At 40.8% G+C, this 16,875-nt stretch overlaps 1 protein-coding gene across 1 annotated transcript in view; it reads left to right on the top strand.

Annotated features, from left to right (window-relative positions):
• The window catches only part of RCSD1 (RCSD domain containing 1), a 59,056-nt gene that overhangs the window by 35,970 nt on the left and 6,211 nt on the right, over positions 1-16,875 (top strand). The window contains exons 4-7 of the mRNA XM_054974425.1: positions 1,178-1,282; positions 4,121-4,210; positions 6,591-6,662; positions 10,095-10,298. Of these exons, the coding sequence (XP_054830400.1) occupies positions 1,178-1,282; positions 4,121-4,210; positions 6,591-6,662; positions 10,095-10,298 (471 nt within the window). The remainder of the gene's footprint in view (positions 1-1,177; positions 1,283-4,120; positions 4,211-6,590; positions 6,663-10,094; positions 10,299-16,875) is intronic.

The raw sequence follows: 16,875 nt of genomic DNA on the forward strand, positions 1-16,875 counted from the left end.
TGCAGCCCCTTCCTTATCTAATCTTAAAATGGTATGCTAGCTGTCTCTTGGGGACTGAAAGCCATAGACTCTTTCTCACAGTCAGGAAACAATATGGGCGTAACAGATATTCCAAGGGAAACCCAAAGTTCCCAGCCCCGTGTTTCCTTTGGATTTCATGCAGGGGAGGAGGGGTACTTGCAAGAGAAAACTGCTTGGTGGGAAGATTGCTTAACTCCTCCCTGTAAAAGTCCACTGGCACCTTATAGACTAACAATATGAGCTTTTGTGAGTCAGACATTACTTTGTCAGACATTTCTACCTGCAAACATGGGAATCAGTTTAGAATAACTTTTCCCCATCCAAGTTCCAAAATCAGAGGGAAGCCTCACTATGGGGAAATTAGAAAATGAGGGGGAGATAAAGTACCCCCAGCCATTGGCCAGTCATCTACAGGTCTCCCATTCTGGCAGCCATTCACACCCATCTCGTTCTCTGGAGTTATTTTGTGTCACAGAATAACTACAGATAAGAAGTGTTCTACTTTTTTATGCCCATGGTAGGGGAAGACACCTAAACCAATCCATATGCATGCTTTAAAAGCATAGTATGAAAAATAAGCATGATGCATGTTTTCTGAAGTATGTGATAATCCTTCTATGACTTAAAGCTGAACTGGGTTTAAAGAGGACAAATTAGAATGTTCTTTATTTTAAAGAGCTAGCTGTATAATAATGACTGTTACAACATAAATTAAGTTGATCTTACAAGAAGAATTTTTTTAATCTGGACCACTGGGATTTTATTTTTATCTGGTATGTGTGTGTGTTTACTTTGTAGAAAGAGCAATACACTTGGAATGCATGGAATCAAATCCATACAATAAATTATTTTTTTATGGTACCTGTGAATTGATTCCATATTGTTTTTTCATGAATTGGTACAACACTCTTGTTTCTCAATTGCATCATGCCCACAATTCAGATCTAACTGATAGTCTTGAAAGTTATCAGTACCAATACATCTTGTTTTGTAGGGATGGCTTGTTCTTCAGGAATGTAACATGTGCATCAGCAAACACACAGCTTGGTGTTCTCAGATATTTTTCAAGACTTCACAATTTTCTTGGTTTCCTGTATTTCTCATGCACTGACAAACATTTTGCTTTTCTCTCCCCCCACCCCCCCCAACCCCCTAGGACAAAGCATCAGAGAGCAATGCAGTGGTACAGAAGTCTGCATCTCTATCTGTGGCACAACTAGCAGGGAAATTCCAAGATCAACCACCTCTTTCTGGAAAGGAGGTTAGGTACAATTCAGCAGCTCAAGAAATCACAGGATGGATAAACTGGTTGACAAATTCCTCTCCTGTAGCACAGTAGTTTGAGACTGCTTTGCTTCAGGCTAGAAAAGTAATTTCTTATTCAACTAGACTTGAACTTCAGCAGTCTAGGACTAAATTTCAATTGTCCTTGCTGCTGAAATGCAGGCTAGATGGCTCATTTATTCTGAAAATGGAGCAGCACAATGCAGGAGGAGTGTTTTTGCCTTTCCCACCATTTGGGGCTGAGGACACTATAAACTGCCAGCGGTGAGCCCCTTTGCAGTTTGCAAAGTGCTTGGGAGTATAACATTGAAGGAAGTTTTTAAAAACCCAATTAAATTCTGTCTGCCTGGACCTTTTAAACCTGAGCTTATGAAAGGAGGGGAATTAAGGCCAAAGGATGTGTGCCTCCTGGCACACATTTCATGATCCTAACCTTCCTCTCAAAGATACTATACACAGGCCAATTCTTCCTTTGGGTTTGTTTGTTTGCTTGCTGTTTTGTCATCCAATCATTTTCAGTATTCTTTGTCTCTAGAGGGCAGTGAGCACACTCAGCACTTGTTTGTGGGATTTATCCTCCGAGTGAGTACCTAGCTGATTTTATTTTTGCATACTTAGGGAGTTCTGCAAATATGCAGAAAGCCACCCTTATTTGGTGGCCCTGTTTCACTACCATACTGATAGGGGCATGGTCATCATTTGCTATTAGAGGTGATACAATACACTTTCAAAACTTAACTTGTAAATCATGTTGAATAAATACATGCTCATTATTGCACAGGTATGTTTTGCACTCCTGTTGCAGTTTTGCTATTGGACAAAACTAATGGCTAGCCAACAATGAGATTACGTTTTTGTGTCAAATCCTGTTGATACTAAAGAGCCTGTGAGAGATGTATAAGCTCTTCAGAGGTACTGGGTATGCCTTAACTGAAATTGGGTTATCAGAATATTCCTACACAGCTAGAAGGGGTTTTTTGCCACAATAAATGTACATCTGTTACTCCCACGTTTTAGTCAATTTTCCTAGATAGCATTTAGTGCTGTACTGCGTGCTGGTAGAATGTGGTGGTGTAGCTGTCAAATGCACCTACTATAGATTCCCAGTCATGCTATTAGGGATGAGGGGCAAAACTGCCTTCTCATGTGTTCTATTCTTACAAACGTTCTATTTGTGTTATTAAGTTTTGTATATATAGCAAAACTGTTCACTTTCCTATATCTACAGCCTCCTTCTTCCAATATTCACCCCCCGAGAATGGCACCATTTGATAAGCAACACATCTTCCCACCCCCGCCACCTCACCAACTGCATTATTAGGTTTACTTATTTTATAAACAGAGCATTCCTCCTCTCCCATGCTGCACTGCACAAGCTGGAAATGCAAATGTCATTTCCCCCCCTCAGTCACTGGTGAAATAACTTCCGGTCTCAAAACTGTCTTATCGCATTTCCCCATCTTGCTGCTACAGGCTAGCACAACTAGTGATCTGGAAATAAATAATATAGCTAACCAGTAACAGAGGCACTTCCAGTTTGCTGATGTTGAGTGGATCTTCTATATAGTTTAGTACTGCCCAATTCCAGAATTCAGAAATAGTAAATGATTTTCTTGTTTGGTGTCCCTTTATTGAATATGAGTATAAAAGGGGCCCATTTTGTGGAAACAGAATTTTTAAAAAGAGAAAAGGGCTGTAATAAAATGAAATTGTTCGGGAAGGTGCTTTTAGAAAGAGAGTAGTATTGTCGTTTAAAGCACTGTTTCTTGTTATCTTGTTTTTTTCTGAATTGTCTTCTAATTTTGTAATCCAGTCTTATTTCATTGTTTATGGTATGTTTTATGCTGTGAGAAGGGCAGACAATAAATGAAGTAAACAACTCAACTGTACAGTATAATGCATCAAAAGCAGGATTTGACTTTGGCCAGTTAGGAGGGTCTACATTGACTTTCAAATATATTTGTGATTGTTCTATTACTCACTGATGAAACACTCTTGACATGTAGGTGTAGTTTGTTCACTGCCAAATAAAGGCACAATCTGTGGCTACAGCTTTCAACAAGAATAGATAAAGATTAAGGGCTTACCCAGAACATCAGTTCAAAGCATGCCCAACCACACTATAGCCCTTGCAGAAAAGTTCTTCGAGATCACATTCAGGGGAAATAGTATAGTGAAATATCCAGTGCAGAAGTAATGGAGGGGAATAGATGTGCAGTAGCTGGAGAGATTACCATGCAGCTGTTTCCCTTCTTACGTTTTTAAAAATTTAGATGATCTGTTCTCTAGCTCTTAAAATTGGAGAGGGATCACTTGCCTTGCATGAAAACTAAAATGGGCTATTCTTAGGGTAAAGTCTGTAAGAAACCTTAGTTTCTCCATACAAGTTTGAAGATTTCTTGACATATATTAACTTTGTCTTCAAACACAGTGCAGGCATGGGAGGATATGGGAGAGTTGTATCACATCATCAATGATGTCACTGGTACTGTCCACTAGATACCTATTACAAATTTGCAGGTGCTTTCCACATAGCACAATGGGGCAGCTATATACAGAGACAAAGACATATTTTCAAACAAAACAGCAAAAGGAAAGGAAGCAGAAATAAATAATCATTATACTTGTTAGTGCAGGAAGGATCAAGAAGAATGGCAAAGTTAGGGAATTTTAGCAAAATAATTATTCGCAATTTCCTAACTTCTCTCCAAGCATCTCTGCTATTGTTTTTTTTCCTAATCACAAAGTGCATTTTACTGTTTGAATTTCCTTTCTTCCACTTCTGTCACTTGACTAGCTGTTTCTCTATTTTTAGATACCAGCTGATAAGCCAGCCCGCAGAAAACCACCATGTTCCCTCCCTCTCCATCCACACAAGACAGAGCTTGGCCAGAATGGTGAGCTTGTAAGTATTAGTCTTCTGAGGAAAAGGCAAAGGGCATTATTTGCCCTAAGATGTCAGTGACTCTAAAGACTGAAAGGTCTGGTACAGACTTTGATGGGTTGAACACGTAGCACCTTGTGGTGCATGGGGCTGTGTAAGCAGGTCTGCTGCCTCTTTGCTGTCATGTACACTCTAACAAACTAGGAAAACACCATCAATCTCCAGTACTGTGTTATCCAAAAGGAACCAAATCTAGATAATTCTGCCCTTGCGCTTGTCATGTCTCGGGCAAGGGGGAGTATCCCACAAGATATACTGTACTGTATAACAGCAATACCGGAATCTGTGGACTCTATACTGCAATACAGGAATACAGGAATCTATACTGCATTGCCAATACAGGAATCTATGGAAATGCATGCTCTCTTTCTATTTTTTGACACAGACAGGCCATTGAAGAGCTCAGGCAGGTGGGTATCTCATGCATCTTTCGCAGTGAAGTCAACCAGCATTTGGCAAAATCCCCAAATTTTGACAGATGGAGGAGGGTGAAGAAAGATGGGCATGCAGAGGAAGGGCAGCACTAACACAGGGGAAAATGAACTACAGCCCTGGCTTACAAGCATATGTAGGACTCTGGATACATGTAAAGTATCAAAGCTTGTTAGAGCAAGGGATGATCAGGTCCTCCCAAGTTGCTCCACATATGCATATAAACATACCTGCCTTTGTCATTCTCTTGGCTGAGTTACATAGTGCCTGGCTAGGTACATAGCAAACTGCTTGTCTGCACAAAGCTTCGTGATTTTTCCTGGGGGCATGTCTCACTTCCATTTGACTGTTCCAGGCGTATAAATTCCACATGCTAGCCAGATCTGTTATGCAATTTTATTTAAAAGAGCTGCCATTTGTTAAGTGTTAATGCTCATGGCAGAATACTGTGGAAATAATCCACTTTGATTCCAACCCCCTTTCATCTTGAGTCCTGGTTAGGAAGCTTAACTGTGTGTCTTATGCAGCTGCAGGTTGTAGAGAAAAAAATTCAGATAAACTAGCTTAAAGATTCATACACATCTTTTCAAAGATTAATTTCTTCTATACTGGCATGCTTCACTTTCCATTTTGTAAGTGTCAAGCATTTCAAACATTATATCTCTTCACTATGTTTTAAATCTTCAGGTTATGGATGGGAGTCTATTCTCCAAAAAGGCTATTTATAGGTTAATGTTGCCCAAAGCTACCATGTGAATGAGAGAGAGACAAATAAACAGAATCATTGTACCCTTCTAAAAATCACACTATTTTTTGCACAGATACATTGGTGGAAACTGAGAAATTTCTTTTCTCTTAATATAGATAGTTTGGGTTTTATCAGCCAAAAAAATGGCTATTAAGGCTACACATGAGACTCCAAAGTCAATATTAATTAAAATTAAAATGTAACTAAGTGTTCCTTGGGGAGGGAATTCTCAGCTAGTTGTTTCCTGCCTTCCCTCTGATCATTTCCGCAGAGTCAGCGGGAAACTGCACAGAAGAAGGTTTTCTGCTGCAGCTGGATACAGGCTCAATGGCAGACAGAAGATGGCGGCGCAATATATAATTTATGTAAAGTGATTTTCCTAAGTACTCAGATAAAGAGGACTCTTATGCCATTGTTAAGACTATACAGTTTTTATTCTATCATAAGCTTTTGTGGACTAAAGGCCACATTAGGCACACAGATTTAAAAACCTGTTAGTCAGAAGAGAAACACCTGTTTATTTTGCTGCAACAGACTAACACAGCTACCATGCTGGAACTAAGTCCTCAAAGACCTTCATACTGGTATGTGTTAGCCCACTAGCCTTCCAGAAGTGTGTAGGCCTGTATTATTGTTCCCATATAGCAGATACAGAGATGGTAGCTTGCCTGAGGCTATGAGCTCATTGCTGATATTTGAACTCAGGTCTTCTCAACTCACTGCATGCCTTTAACCACTGCTCTTCTATGTAAGGAAATATGCAGACCTGGAGGCTGGTACAGTATGCTCCTTGGGTACTCTGCCTCTGGTGACATTATCCTCTCTAGTTCTCCTGTTTTCCTAATTCCAGTTTGCAATACAGTCAGAAGCGTGAATGTTAGAAGAGGTTGGAGTAATGAGTGAAAAAACACATGGAACCTCTGCTCCCTCAAGAATGTCATATAGCGTATTTATTTATTTATTTTATTCAACTTGTACCCCACCTTTCCCACAAATGGGTTCAGGGAGGCTTACATCAAAGATTATAGAAATATAAAACCAATTTAACAGGTTGTTAAATTTATCACCTTGTTCATTTTCTCTTCAGCTTTCTCTCCTTCCTCTGGTCTTACTGTCTGGTTAGCAGTCTGTTTCAGTGGTTTCTTATTTCTCTTTCTACAGAAACCTTCTCCAAATGCTTCTCATCCTCCAAGGGTAAAAGTAAAAAGCTCTCCCATGATTGAAAAACTTCAGGTAAGATGTGACTGCCCTCTTCATATATGTCATAACTCTTTTAGAGAAACAATGTTCTAGAAACGTCATAGTTCATTATATTGGTTTGGGATTATTTCTCTTTATCTTTTTTATATCTGTGTGTTTGATAATCCTATGGTACTCACTTCTCTCCACAACACCCAAGTTATACTAGATAGCACAATAAGTAGAAGTGAAAGTGACTCAGTGATAGACATATATAAAATTATGCTTGGGGTGAAGAAATGGGACATAATATTAGAACTCAGGGACACCTAGCGACATCATATTCAGAACAGACAAAAGGAAGTACTTACACATTCAACAAATAACTAAATTCCAGAAGTTTTTTTCTTTTAATTTTTAAAAAAAATCTTATTAGTGCAAAGCAATAAAAGAAAAAAGAAAACAGAAAAAAAGAATACAATGCTGGCTAAAAAAGCACTATTAGCAAATCTATACATAGGCATCTTTAAAAGGTTTCCAGATATCTAAAAATAAGTTAATGAGCAATTGCTGTCCATATACGATACTGATAAATTTATAAGGTCCTCAGTGCAGTGAGTTACAGGACATGGGCTTTTATCTTTCCAGTGTTGTGGTATAAGTCCTTTAGGAGCTGGAAGGGCACAGAGGGTCCATTTCTGTTGACCATCAGATTCCAAAAGACAGTCAAATAGTTTAACAATACCTTAACATCCTCAAAAATAAATGATTTTGCTAATACAAAATTAAAATTCATTTATTCATTTCTTCATTTATGGTCATTTGACCAATCATATAACACAGTTGCACTAAAAAGAAAGTTCAAAGCATAGAATAGAACAAATAAAACAATTTGAAGTTAAGATCTACTTACTAGTTAATATGAGTACTGACTTCCTCTCCAAAGGGCTGAATGACTGAACATATCCAAAGCATATGCTTACGAGATGCATCTTGTGAATTACACTGCCAACATTAGACACTGTGCTTAAACCTTTAGTAAAAAGGTTCTGTGGGGTGTCCAATATACATATTTTTTGCTGAATAAACATATTTTTTGCTGAATGTTGCAACTTAAGATCCATAGTAGCAAGAGGTATATGGCTTAAGGCCTTATCCCATTGCTTTAGCAAAATTGAATGGTTCAGCTCATTATTCCATTAATCTCTAAGGCTCTGGGTATCATATTTATTGACTGACCTCAAATATTTATATACAGATATTGTAGGTTTCATCTTCTGTATTGATTCAATAAGAGTTTCCAAAAATGGGGGAGATTCTGAAGCACTCAAAGCTGCCAGGCCATATTTGAACACCAAGTGGTACAATTGCAAATAATGCCATTCCGCAGAAGATGGCAAATCATATTAAGACCTTAGTTGAAAAAATGACAAGAACTCATCATCATTACCTGTCAATTGATCTAAAGTAAGAAATTCCTTTATCTGTCCAAGTCTTCCATATGAAAAATTTCTTCCCAATTTTTAAATCTGGATTTGACCATGTTAGTTTAGTACATGAAAATGGGTCATATCAATATTGTTGTGATATTATGTGCCATAATTCTCTAGTTGCAGACATTGTAGGAGGAACAAAATCCATTTTAGTATAAGTAGACCCTAATGCATTCTACTTAAAAGATGGTTTCAAAAAAGGAGCTTCCGAGAAAGCTCGAAATGCCAATTAAGAGGAGTGATACCAATCATTTGTACATGTTAACAAATATGCCTGATAATAAGCACTAAGGTCTGAAAACCAAATCCTCCTTCATTGATTGAAAGTTGCATCCTCTTTAAAGAAATCTTAGGTGGTGTTGAACCCCACATAAATTTCCCAAACAGAGTATTAATTTTATGAATATACGTACAAGGTATATGAGATGGAATTGCATGCTTAACATATATAATTTGAGTTATAATATTAATTTTGAGTGTATTTACTCTACCTCATAATTACAAGTTTAAAGTTGGCCATCTATCCAAGTTCATTGTTGGTAGACATAGTGGTGACCACAAGAATAGATGGTTTTAAGAGGGAATTGGACAGGTTCATGGAGGATAGGTCCATCAATGGCTACTAAAAGGCACCTCCATATTATTTGAATATCAGTGCTAGGAGGCAGGATTGGAGAAACATCTTGGCCTCTGTGCACTGTTTGTTGCTGTCCAGGGTAATTGGTCGGCCACTATAAGAAACAGGGTGCTGGATGGACGGCTGGTCTGATTCAGCAGGGCTCTTCTTGTGTTGTTATGGGCCAACTCTACCTGATGTCACAATGAACTTTCTCCTAGCATTCCCCAGCAGAAGTATCCTAGTAGCCCAGCAATCTGAGCTTCCTCATATCAGTATCCATGACTGTCACTCAGAGATTTCTTCTACTCCAGTCACCTTAACAGCTGCCATATCTGGGAATTTGGACATGTGAGCAACATCACAGCCAGATGCCTTTCTTCCGTGATTGTTTGGAGTGACCATGAAAAAGATTTCAAAAGACCATTAACCACTGAGTGCTCTCTGCACAAGGACAGACGAGAGATTGGAAGCTAATATTATTATGGCTTTGTTCACCACCTCTCCTGTGCCAAGACACTGCAGATGCATTCTCTTGGCTGAGATGCTGGAAAACCTATAAAGTTTTAAATGACATAAGAATCGTCTTTGGGTCCAGTTATTTGGGAAGGGCAACTAGTCAAATCTTCTGTGCCTCAGACTATTTGTTGACATGTTACCAAGAGTAACATAAACTGATGAAACAAATGCAGTCATGTTCCATGCAAGGGCTCCCTCCTGTGGCTGTGGTTAACAAAAGTGATTTCCAACATACAAAATTGATCTATCTATATCATTTTTATCCCACGCTTTCCTCAGGGGACTGAAAGTACCCTCCATTCTCCATAACAGCCCTGTGAGCTAGGTTAAGTGTGTGAGAGGTCTAAGGATACCCAGTGAACTTCATGGTTGTGACTGGCGATGTGTGAACTCTTGCTCTAATCCTGCTATATAAAAGGCAAGCTGTACTGGAGATGAGTGACTCACTTTTTATCCGCATGCAGGCTCATTGCCAACGACTCTGGCCTCAAGGCCACTGCAAAGCACCCACTTGCCACTGGGAGGGGGCCACTGAATCAATTTTCTAGAGCTAGTTGTATTTTTTCACACAATGGGCATTGTTGCTAGTCCATTCATAAGCCTTGAAAGTATGTTTTGTCACAGGGGACCAAGAAGCAATAATGTAGTGGTCAGAGAGAAGTGTCCTAAGATAAAATTCCATTGGTTGAACATCTGAGTAAAAACTTGGGAATTATGGTGTTAATATATTATTAAGAACCCTTCATGTCCAAAACCAACAAAGCAGGCTTTGGAAATAGGAGGGGTGATAATTATTAAACCAAGATTTTTAAATCCTGGGCAGGAAGATGAAAATAATAACTTTCTTTTTCTTTGCAGGCCAATCTGGCATTTGCTCCAGCTTCATTACTGCCAGGGGCTTCTCCCAAAAGTCCTGGCCTAAAAGTAATGGTTTCTCCATTTAACAGTCCAGCCACTACTCCCAGCAGTACACAAATTCAGTCTCATGCAAATGAATCAAAGGAGACACCAGTTGGCTTTGATCAGCCACCAGAGGGCACTCACCTTCAGTTCTATAATAAGGTATGGATCCAGAGGAGTTAGCCTTGTTAGTCTGTAGTAGCAAAATCAAAAAGAGTCCAGTAGCACCTTTAAGACTAACCAATTTTATTGTAGCATAAGCTTTCGAGAATCAAGTTCTCTTCGTCAGATGCATGATACAGAGACTGGTCAAATATAGAAGAGGAGGGGAGAGAGGGGAGAAAGAAGGGGACATATATCACAAGGAGACAGAATGCAATTAGCGTGGAGGCAGTCAAAACATTCCTTTGCTTGGAAATGTAAACATCTCCTTTTGGTGTGCAGTCAGTTTGCCCTATTAGTTTGTAGCAGTGAAGGTATCCAATTCCTATATAGTATAAGCCTTCGATGACCACAGCTCTCCCTGCCAGCTGCATCTGACAAAGAGAACTGTGGTCCCCGAAAGCCCACACCAGGCGTCACTGGGCTCCCCCAGACCACGCCTCTGTAAAGGGAATCTGTTAGACTTCTGCGGCCTGTGTAAGATGTCTTGTATAGAGAGACTCTAATTCAAGCCCCCTCCACCAGGGAACAAAAATGAATTCTCAGGAATAATATGGGTATTTCTCATTCTTCTGTGTTCCAATCATGTCCAACATCCTTGTGTTTTTATCCACTATCTCCTTAGTCTCTTCTCCCTACTCTCAAAGTGACTTTTTGGACTTGAACCCCTCCTGGACTTTGGATTATGAACTTGTATGCTTATTTTTGTGTAGTTACTTTTGTTTTTGCTAAAGCCACACTCTAGCCGTGAAGTCCAAGTCTTGTCAAGGGTGCTGATATCCAAGACCCTTGGCACCAAAAGTATATGGGGAAAAACGATCTAATCTGTAAGGGTATAATGGCAGAGAGAGAGAGAGAGAGAGAGAGAGAGAGAGAGAGAGAGAGAGAGAGAGAGAGAGAGAGAAGCCGAGTATGCATGGGTCTATTTTGCTGGTTCAGTTCCCATACTGCAGTGGTTTTTTCCTGACCATCTGCACCAGATTTGACACCATGAGCAGTCATTCTGGCCACTATGCGGCTTTTCCGCGGCTTTCCTGGGAGCGCTTATGCAGGGTATGGTATATCTTAGGAATGATCTTGAGTCTGATTAAGGAGTGGATGAAGAGAGTTTATTCAGGAATTACAACTTTGATAGAAAGCAGAGAAGCAGGATACTAACTACCTCAGTAAACTGGGAAGAAACAGGAAGTAGCCTAAGAATACCAATCTGGAGACATGCAAGAAGGACAGAAAAGAGGCAGAAAGAAGGATCTTATTTTGCTACCTATTTAACTGTCAGATTTGTTGCCCCCTGCAGGTATTCTCTGTACACAAAACATTGTATTTCCAACAGCTTATACCATGACTTAAAAAAAAACTGCTTTGCAGTTTGTTGTTTCCCAGTGCATACTTTTCATTTTGTCTTTGAGTGTTCCACTCTCTTCCTCCCTCTCCCACCCCCTGCCAGGCTACTTCATTGTGATTGGCTACTCTCGTCTATCCAGCCACTCTCACTCTCCTCCTTTCCATCCCCTTTCCCCTACCCTCTTTCCTCTTTCTTTAAAAATTTAAGTGAAGCACAGGATCGATGAATTGCTGGTTTGAAAGCATGCAGGAGGAAGTTTCCTTTTTATTCTTTTTGCTTTGGCACAGTGGGAATTGTTATGTATTGGGTTGAGTTGGACTTCGCAAGGCCCATAATGTCTGTTGGGTCATTGAGTGTTTGCATTGTGTAGAGCTAGGGACACGATTGTGCTGCCCTATGAATTTATTCCACAACATTTCTCCTGTTTTGTCTGTATTATTTATGCCAATAAAGGTTGCTGTGCTGTGCTGTGCTGTGTAGAGCTTCAGTCTGAGCCTAGGCTCCTAAAGCTCTCATTGCTATTGGCTGTTTTTCTGCTGACTGCAGCCAATCCACTATGGGCAAAAAGCCCAATATTTAATACTGGCGACGAGGATGGGATACAAGGTGGGTAGGCAGCCCTGCAGCCCAAGAGCTGAATCACTCTAGGTGGGTAGGCAGCCCCACAGCTGAGAGCTGAATCACACCCGGTGGGTAGGCAGCCCCGCGGCGCCCAGCTGAATCACTTACTGGTAAGGAATTGTCACCTCTGCTGTACATCGTTCACTCAGAGCAACTGACAGCATGGCCGCCAAAGCCCAGTTTGAGCCATTCGATGCCACTGCTGAGGACTGGGACTCCTGCATCTCACATCTCCAATTCTACCTCATGGCAAATGAAATCACCGGTGAGGAGCGGGTGAAGGCCGTCTTCCTCAGTGTGTGTGGTCACTCGTTGTTTGAAATTGCCCGCACTCTTGTGGCACCGGAAGTGCTTGAAAGGGTGCCACTCGCAACTATCAAAGCGAAGCTGAAAGACCACTTCTTGCCGCAGCCTTCAAAAATTGCATGCTGCCACGCCTTCGACAAGCATGACCAGGCGCCAGAAGAGTCCATCGCTGCTTTTGTCACAGCATTGAGGAAGGCAGCATGGCTCTGTGAATTTGCTGATCTTGAAGAAGCCCTCTGTGACCAGCTCGTATGCGGCCTACGGGACGAAAAGCTACAGCGACAGCTCTTTGCAAGGAAGAACCTCGATTTTAAAGCAGTGTACAAGGAGGCGATAGCAGCAGAAGCAGCAGACCAGTCCACCAAGGAAGTGCGGCAGTCGCGGAGCCCAGCACTTCCTGTGAAGGCAGAACAGGCCCACCATGAGAGCCTCGAGAGCGAATTTGAAGAAGAGGACGAGGTTCATCAAACCCAAGCAGCAAGGGCAAAGCGTTCTGAGCAGCCATATAGCGGGCTCCCATGTGCCAGCTGTGGGGCAACCCATGAAAGAAGATATTGCAGATTCCGCGATGCTGAATGTTGGGTGTGTGGAAAGAAGGGGCACATTGCATGAGCCTGCAGGGCTACCAGGAAGGGAGGCTCTCCACCACAGTCTCTGCGCCTCGCTCCGCGCCACCGAAGGTCGGTGGGAAAAGATCATTCTTGGGCTGAAGAATGCCACACCATGACTGAGTGTTCTGGCAGAACCATCGTCATGAATACCAATGCTGGCACCAAAGGAAAGATCCACGTCATGGTACATCAAGGGAACGCCATGCAAGATGGAGGTTGACTCTGGGTCAACGCTCTTGATTGTCTCCTTGGACACCTTCAACCGTGTGTATGCCAGCCAAAAGAACCGTCACCTCGAGCCTTGTGACCTGATCCTGACGGACTTCCAGGGGAGTCAGGTTCCAGTGGTAGGAATTGGCCAAGTCATGGTCAGCTACAAGGACGTTCATGGCCCCCTCCACCTGGTTGTACTCAAGGGATGCCTCATTAGTTTACTGGGACTTGATTGGTTCGGGGCGTTGGGCATCCACATCATCTGAGTCCAACAAGTCAACCAATCCGAAATCAGAACTGTACACGCTGAATTCCTCGCTGTGTTCAATGGCTCGTTAGGGTGCTACAAAGGGCCACCCATCACCTTTGACCACAATCCAGCAGTGAAGGTAATCCATCATAAGGCACATTGTGTCCACTCTGCACTCAAACGGACCAGCTTCAATAGCACTGGCCACCATGGGAGCAGGGGCAGGAAGGGACTTTTCCTCTTGCTCCGTGGTCTCAGAGACTGTACCAGCCAAGGCAGCCAAGGGCTGCAGAGACCCACCAACAGGAAACAACAGCGATCTACTTGTGGCCTCAAGCGGCTTGGAAGCTCCTGCAAGAGGCTCCTTTACCTCTGAAGTGGAGCCAGCAATGGACACTGGGCCGTCTGCCTCAGAGCACTCTGGCGCAACAGCGCCACGCAGGCTCCGGAAGGTTCACCGTTCCCCCAGCCTATCTTGGTGACTTTGTGTGGCACGGGGTGCCCCAGGCTTAGCGGGGAGGGGTGTTACGTATTGGGTTGAGTTGGGCTTCGCAAGGCCCCTAATGTCTGTTGGTTCATTGAGTGTTTGCATTGTGTAGAGCTTCAGTCTGAGCCTAGGCTCCTAAAGCTCTCATTGCTACTGGCTGTTTTTTTGCTGACTGCAGCCAATCCACTATGGGCAAAAAGCCCAATATTTAATAGAAATACTGTTTAAGGGCTAAATATCTGGGTATCAGAAATAAAGACTTTAATATCAAAATAAAATTCATTTTTAAACATATTATTTCTATTTGTTTCTGAGAAAGAACATTTCCTTGTTTGCATGAGTGATTCAAGCTCATGTGTGAATTGCCCCACCCCTCTCTATTGTTTCCACTGTTTGGCTGGCCAATAGACAATTCTCACAGCCGATTACATGTGGAGTTAAAAGGGAAAAAAGCACAGAGGAATCAGCCAGTCACAATCAACAAAGGGAGGGTTGGAAGGGTGGTTTGGCTGAAATCCAGGAAATAGATTGCTCCAGCACTTCAGCGCTCCTGCGATGGATCGATTCAGTGCATGCAAAAAAAAAAAAAAAAGGAAGAAAGGGGTGGTGCTGTGACACATTCATGATGACAACACAAGCACTCCTGAACCCAACTCACTTTGGCATGGTGAGGACTAAAAAAAAGAAGCAACACAGATCAAGCGTGAGAGGTTCAAATGGCCACATACAAGCCGATTCCATGTCTTTTGGCATGACTTCAGGAGTTATGTCCCTGGTGCAGAAGGGGCTACAGAGAGAGAGAGAAGATCTGGAATTCATAATTTGCCACAAGATCATCACCTCCCTGAACTCATATTATCTCCTTCAGTTAATATAAAAGGCCCTGACCAGGATAGCCCAAGCAAGTCAGAAGCTAAGCACAGTTTGCCTTGGTTGGTAATTGGATGGGAGACCTCCAAGGAAGACCAGGGTCACTATGCAGAGGCAAGCAATGGCAAACCACCTCTGTTAGTCTTTTGCCTTGAAGACCCCAGTAGGGTTTGCCATGTCAGCTATGAGTTGGTGGCACTTTCGGCCACCACTATTAATCTACTGTGGGAGTTTCCACAGTGATTTCTGACTCAATCATCAAGGATTCTTTTTTTTTATTGTTGATTGATATTGAACTGGTAACAAGTAACAAGTAACAAATAAAAAGTAACGAATAACAAGAATTAAGAAACAAGTAACAAGTAACAGATAACAATTTCTATGTTCTAATATAAACAACATGTAACAAAGATGGTAACTTACTTAACCTGTAAAATACTCATTATAACAATTCAAATATAGTTTTATGTATCTTTGAGTTAGACCAGATATTATTTTCCAGATATTCAAAGAACAGAAACCATTTTTTGTGAAAGTCAGTACATTTAGGGAAGTGCTCGGCTTGGTATATTTTGTCATTCAGTTTTTCCATAATAAAATGATCCCAAACCTTTGTATGCCAATCAAGTATTGTTGGTACATTTTTTGATTCCCATAGAGTTGCAATAGCACTTTTTGCAGCTATTAATAAAATTACCATGAGGTCTCTTCTTATTTTGGGAATGTGAAGATCGTTCCCCTGGTCTAAGAAAATTAATTCTGGTTTTAGGGGGATTGAATATCCAGTAATATCTTTAACTGATTTAATAACTTTCTTCCAAAATTTAATGACATGGTGGCATTCCTACTAGCAGTGGGAGAAAGTTCCTGCTTCACCACAACCTTTCTAGCAGTGTGGAGTTGATGAAGAATTTGTGAGAGTTTTTTAGGAGTCAAATACCATCTGTTTATAATCTTAAAAGGTTTGTAATTTGATGACAGCTACAGGGAAATTGTAGATATCTGATGACCAGATCTTATGCCAATGTTCAGTTGTTAGGTCAGTTTTGCAATCTTGTGACCATTTAATTTGATAATTTAGGGTCTTGTGTTTAAATGTATTTAATACTATATTGTAAATTTTAGATATGAGGCCCTTACGTGAGTTTAGTTGTGAGTCCATGATTTGTTTAAATTCAGTTTTAGGGGTGCTCATTATTTGTTTAATATTGATTTGTTCAGTTAAGGTTTGGAGTTGTAAATAAAGAAACCATTGAATTTTTGATGAATCTTTTGTTCTAAATCAAGTTTGCTTATGAGGCCACTTTGTGTTGCGATATCTACTAATCTGATATAATGTCTTTGCCACCAAAATTAACAAAATGAGTTATTTAGTCCTGATGGAAACCAAGATTTCAACATAAATGGGGAAAATCTGGACATCTTTGGGAGAATTTTCTGTCTAATTTGATCCCATACCTTTAGTATTGCATTTAAGAATATATATTTTTTAATTTTGGGTAGACGATTAGTAGATTTTCCCCAAATTAATTCAAGTAAAGATCTTTGATTTAACAGAGATTGGAATATTGGTGCCCAAGATGGTAAATCTTTGCATGACAGCAATTGGATAATATTTGTTAATCTTATAGCAGTTTGATATATGGATAAATGAGGGTAGTTGAACCCCCCCATTCGAAGATTTACGTCTGATGGTTTCAAAAGCAACTCTAGGTTTTTTGTCTTGCCATAAAAATTTATTTAATATATTTTGCCATTGAATTAGATATGTGTGTGAGATATTTATAAGTATCGCTCTAAATATATAGATCAATTTAGGAAGGATTAATGATTTAATGAGGTGAAATCTGTTCAGCCAAGAAAGATTTTCCCTG

This window comes from Eublepharis macularius, chromosome 3 (assembly GCF_028583425.1).
Source record: "Eublepharis macularius isolate TG4126 chromosome 3, MPM_Emac_v1.0, whole genome shotgun sequence".
Lineage (NCBI taxonomy): Eukaryota > Metazoa > Chordata > Lepidosauria > Squamata > Eublepharidae > Eublepharis > Eublepharis macularius.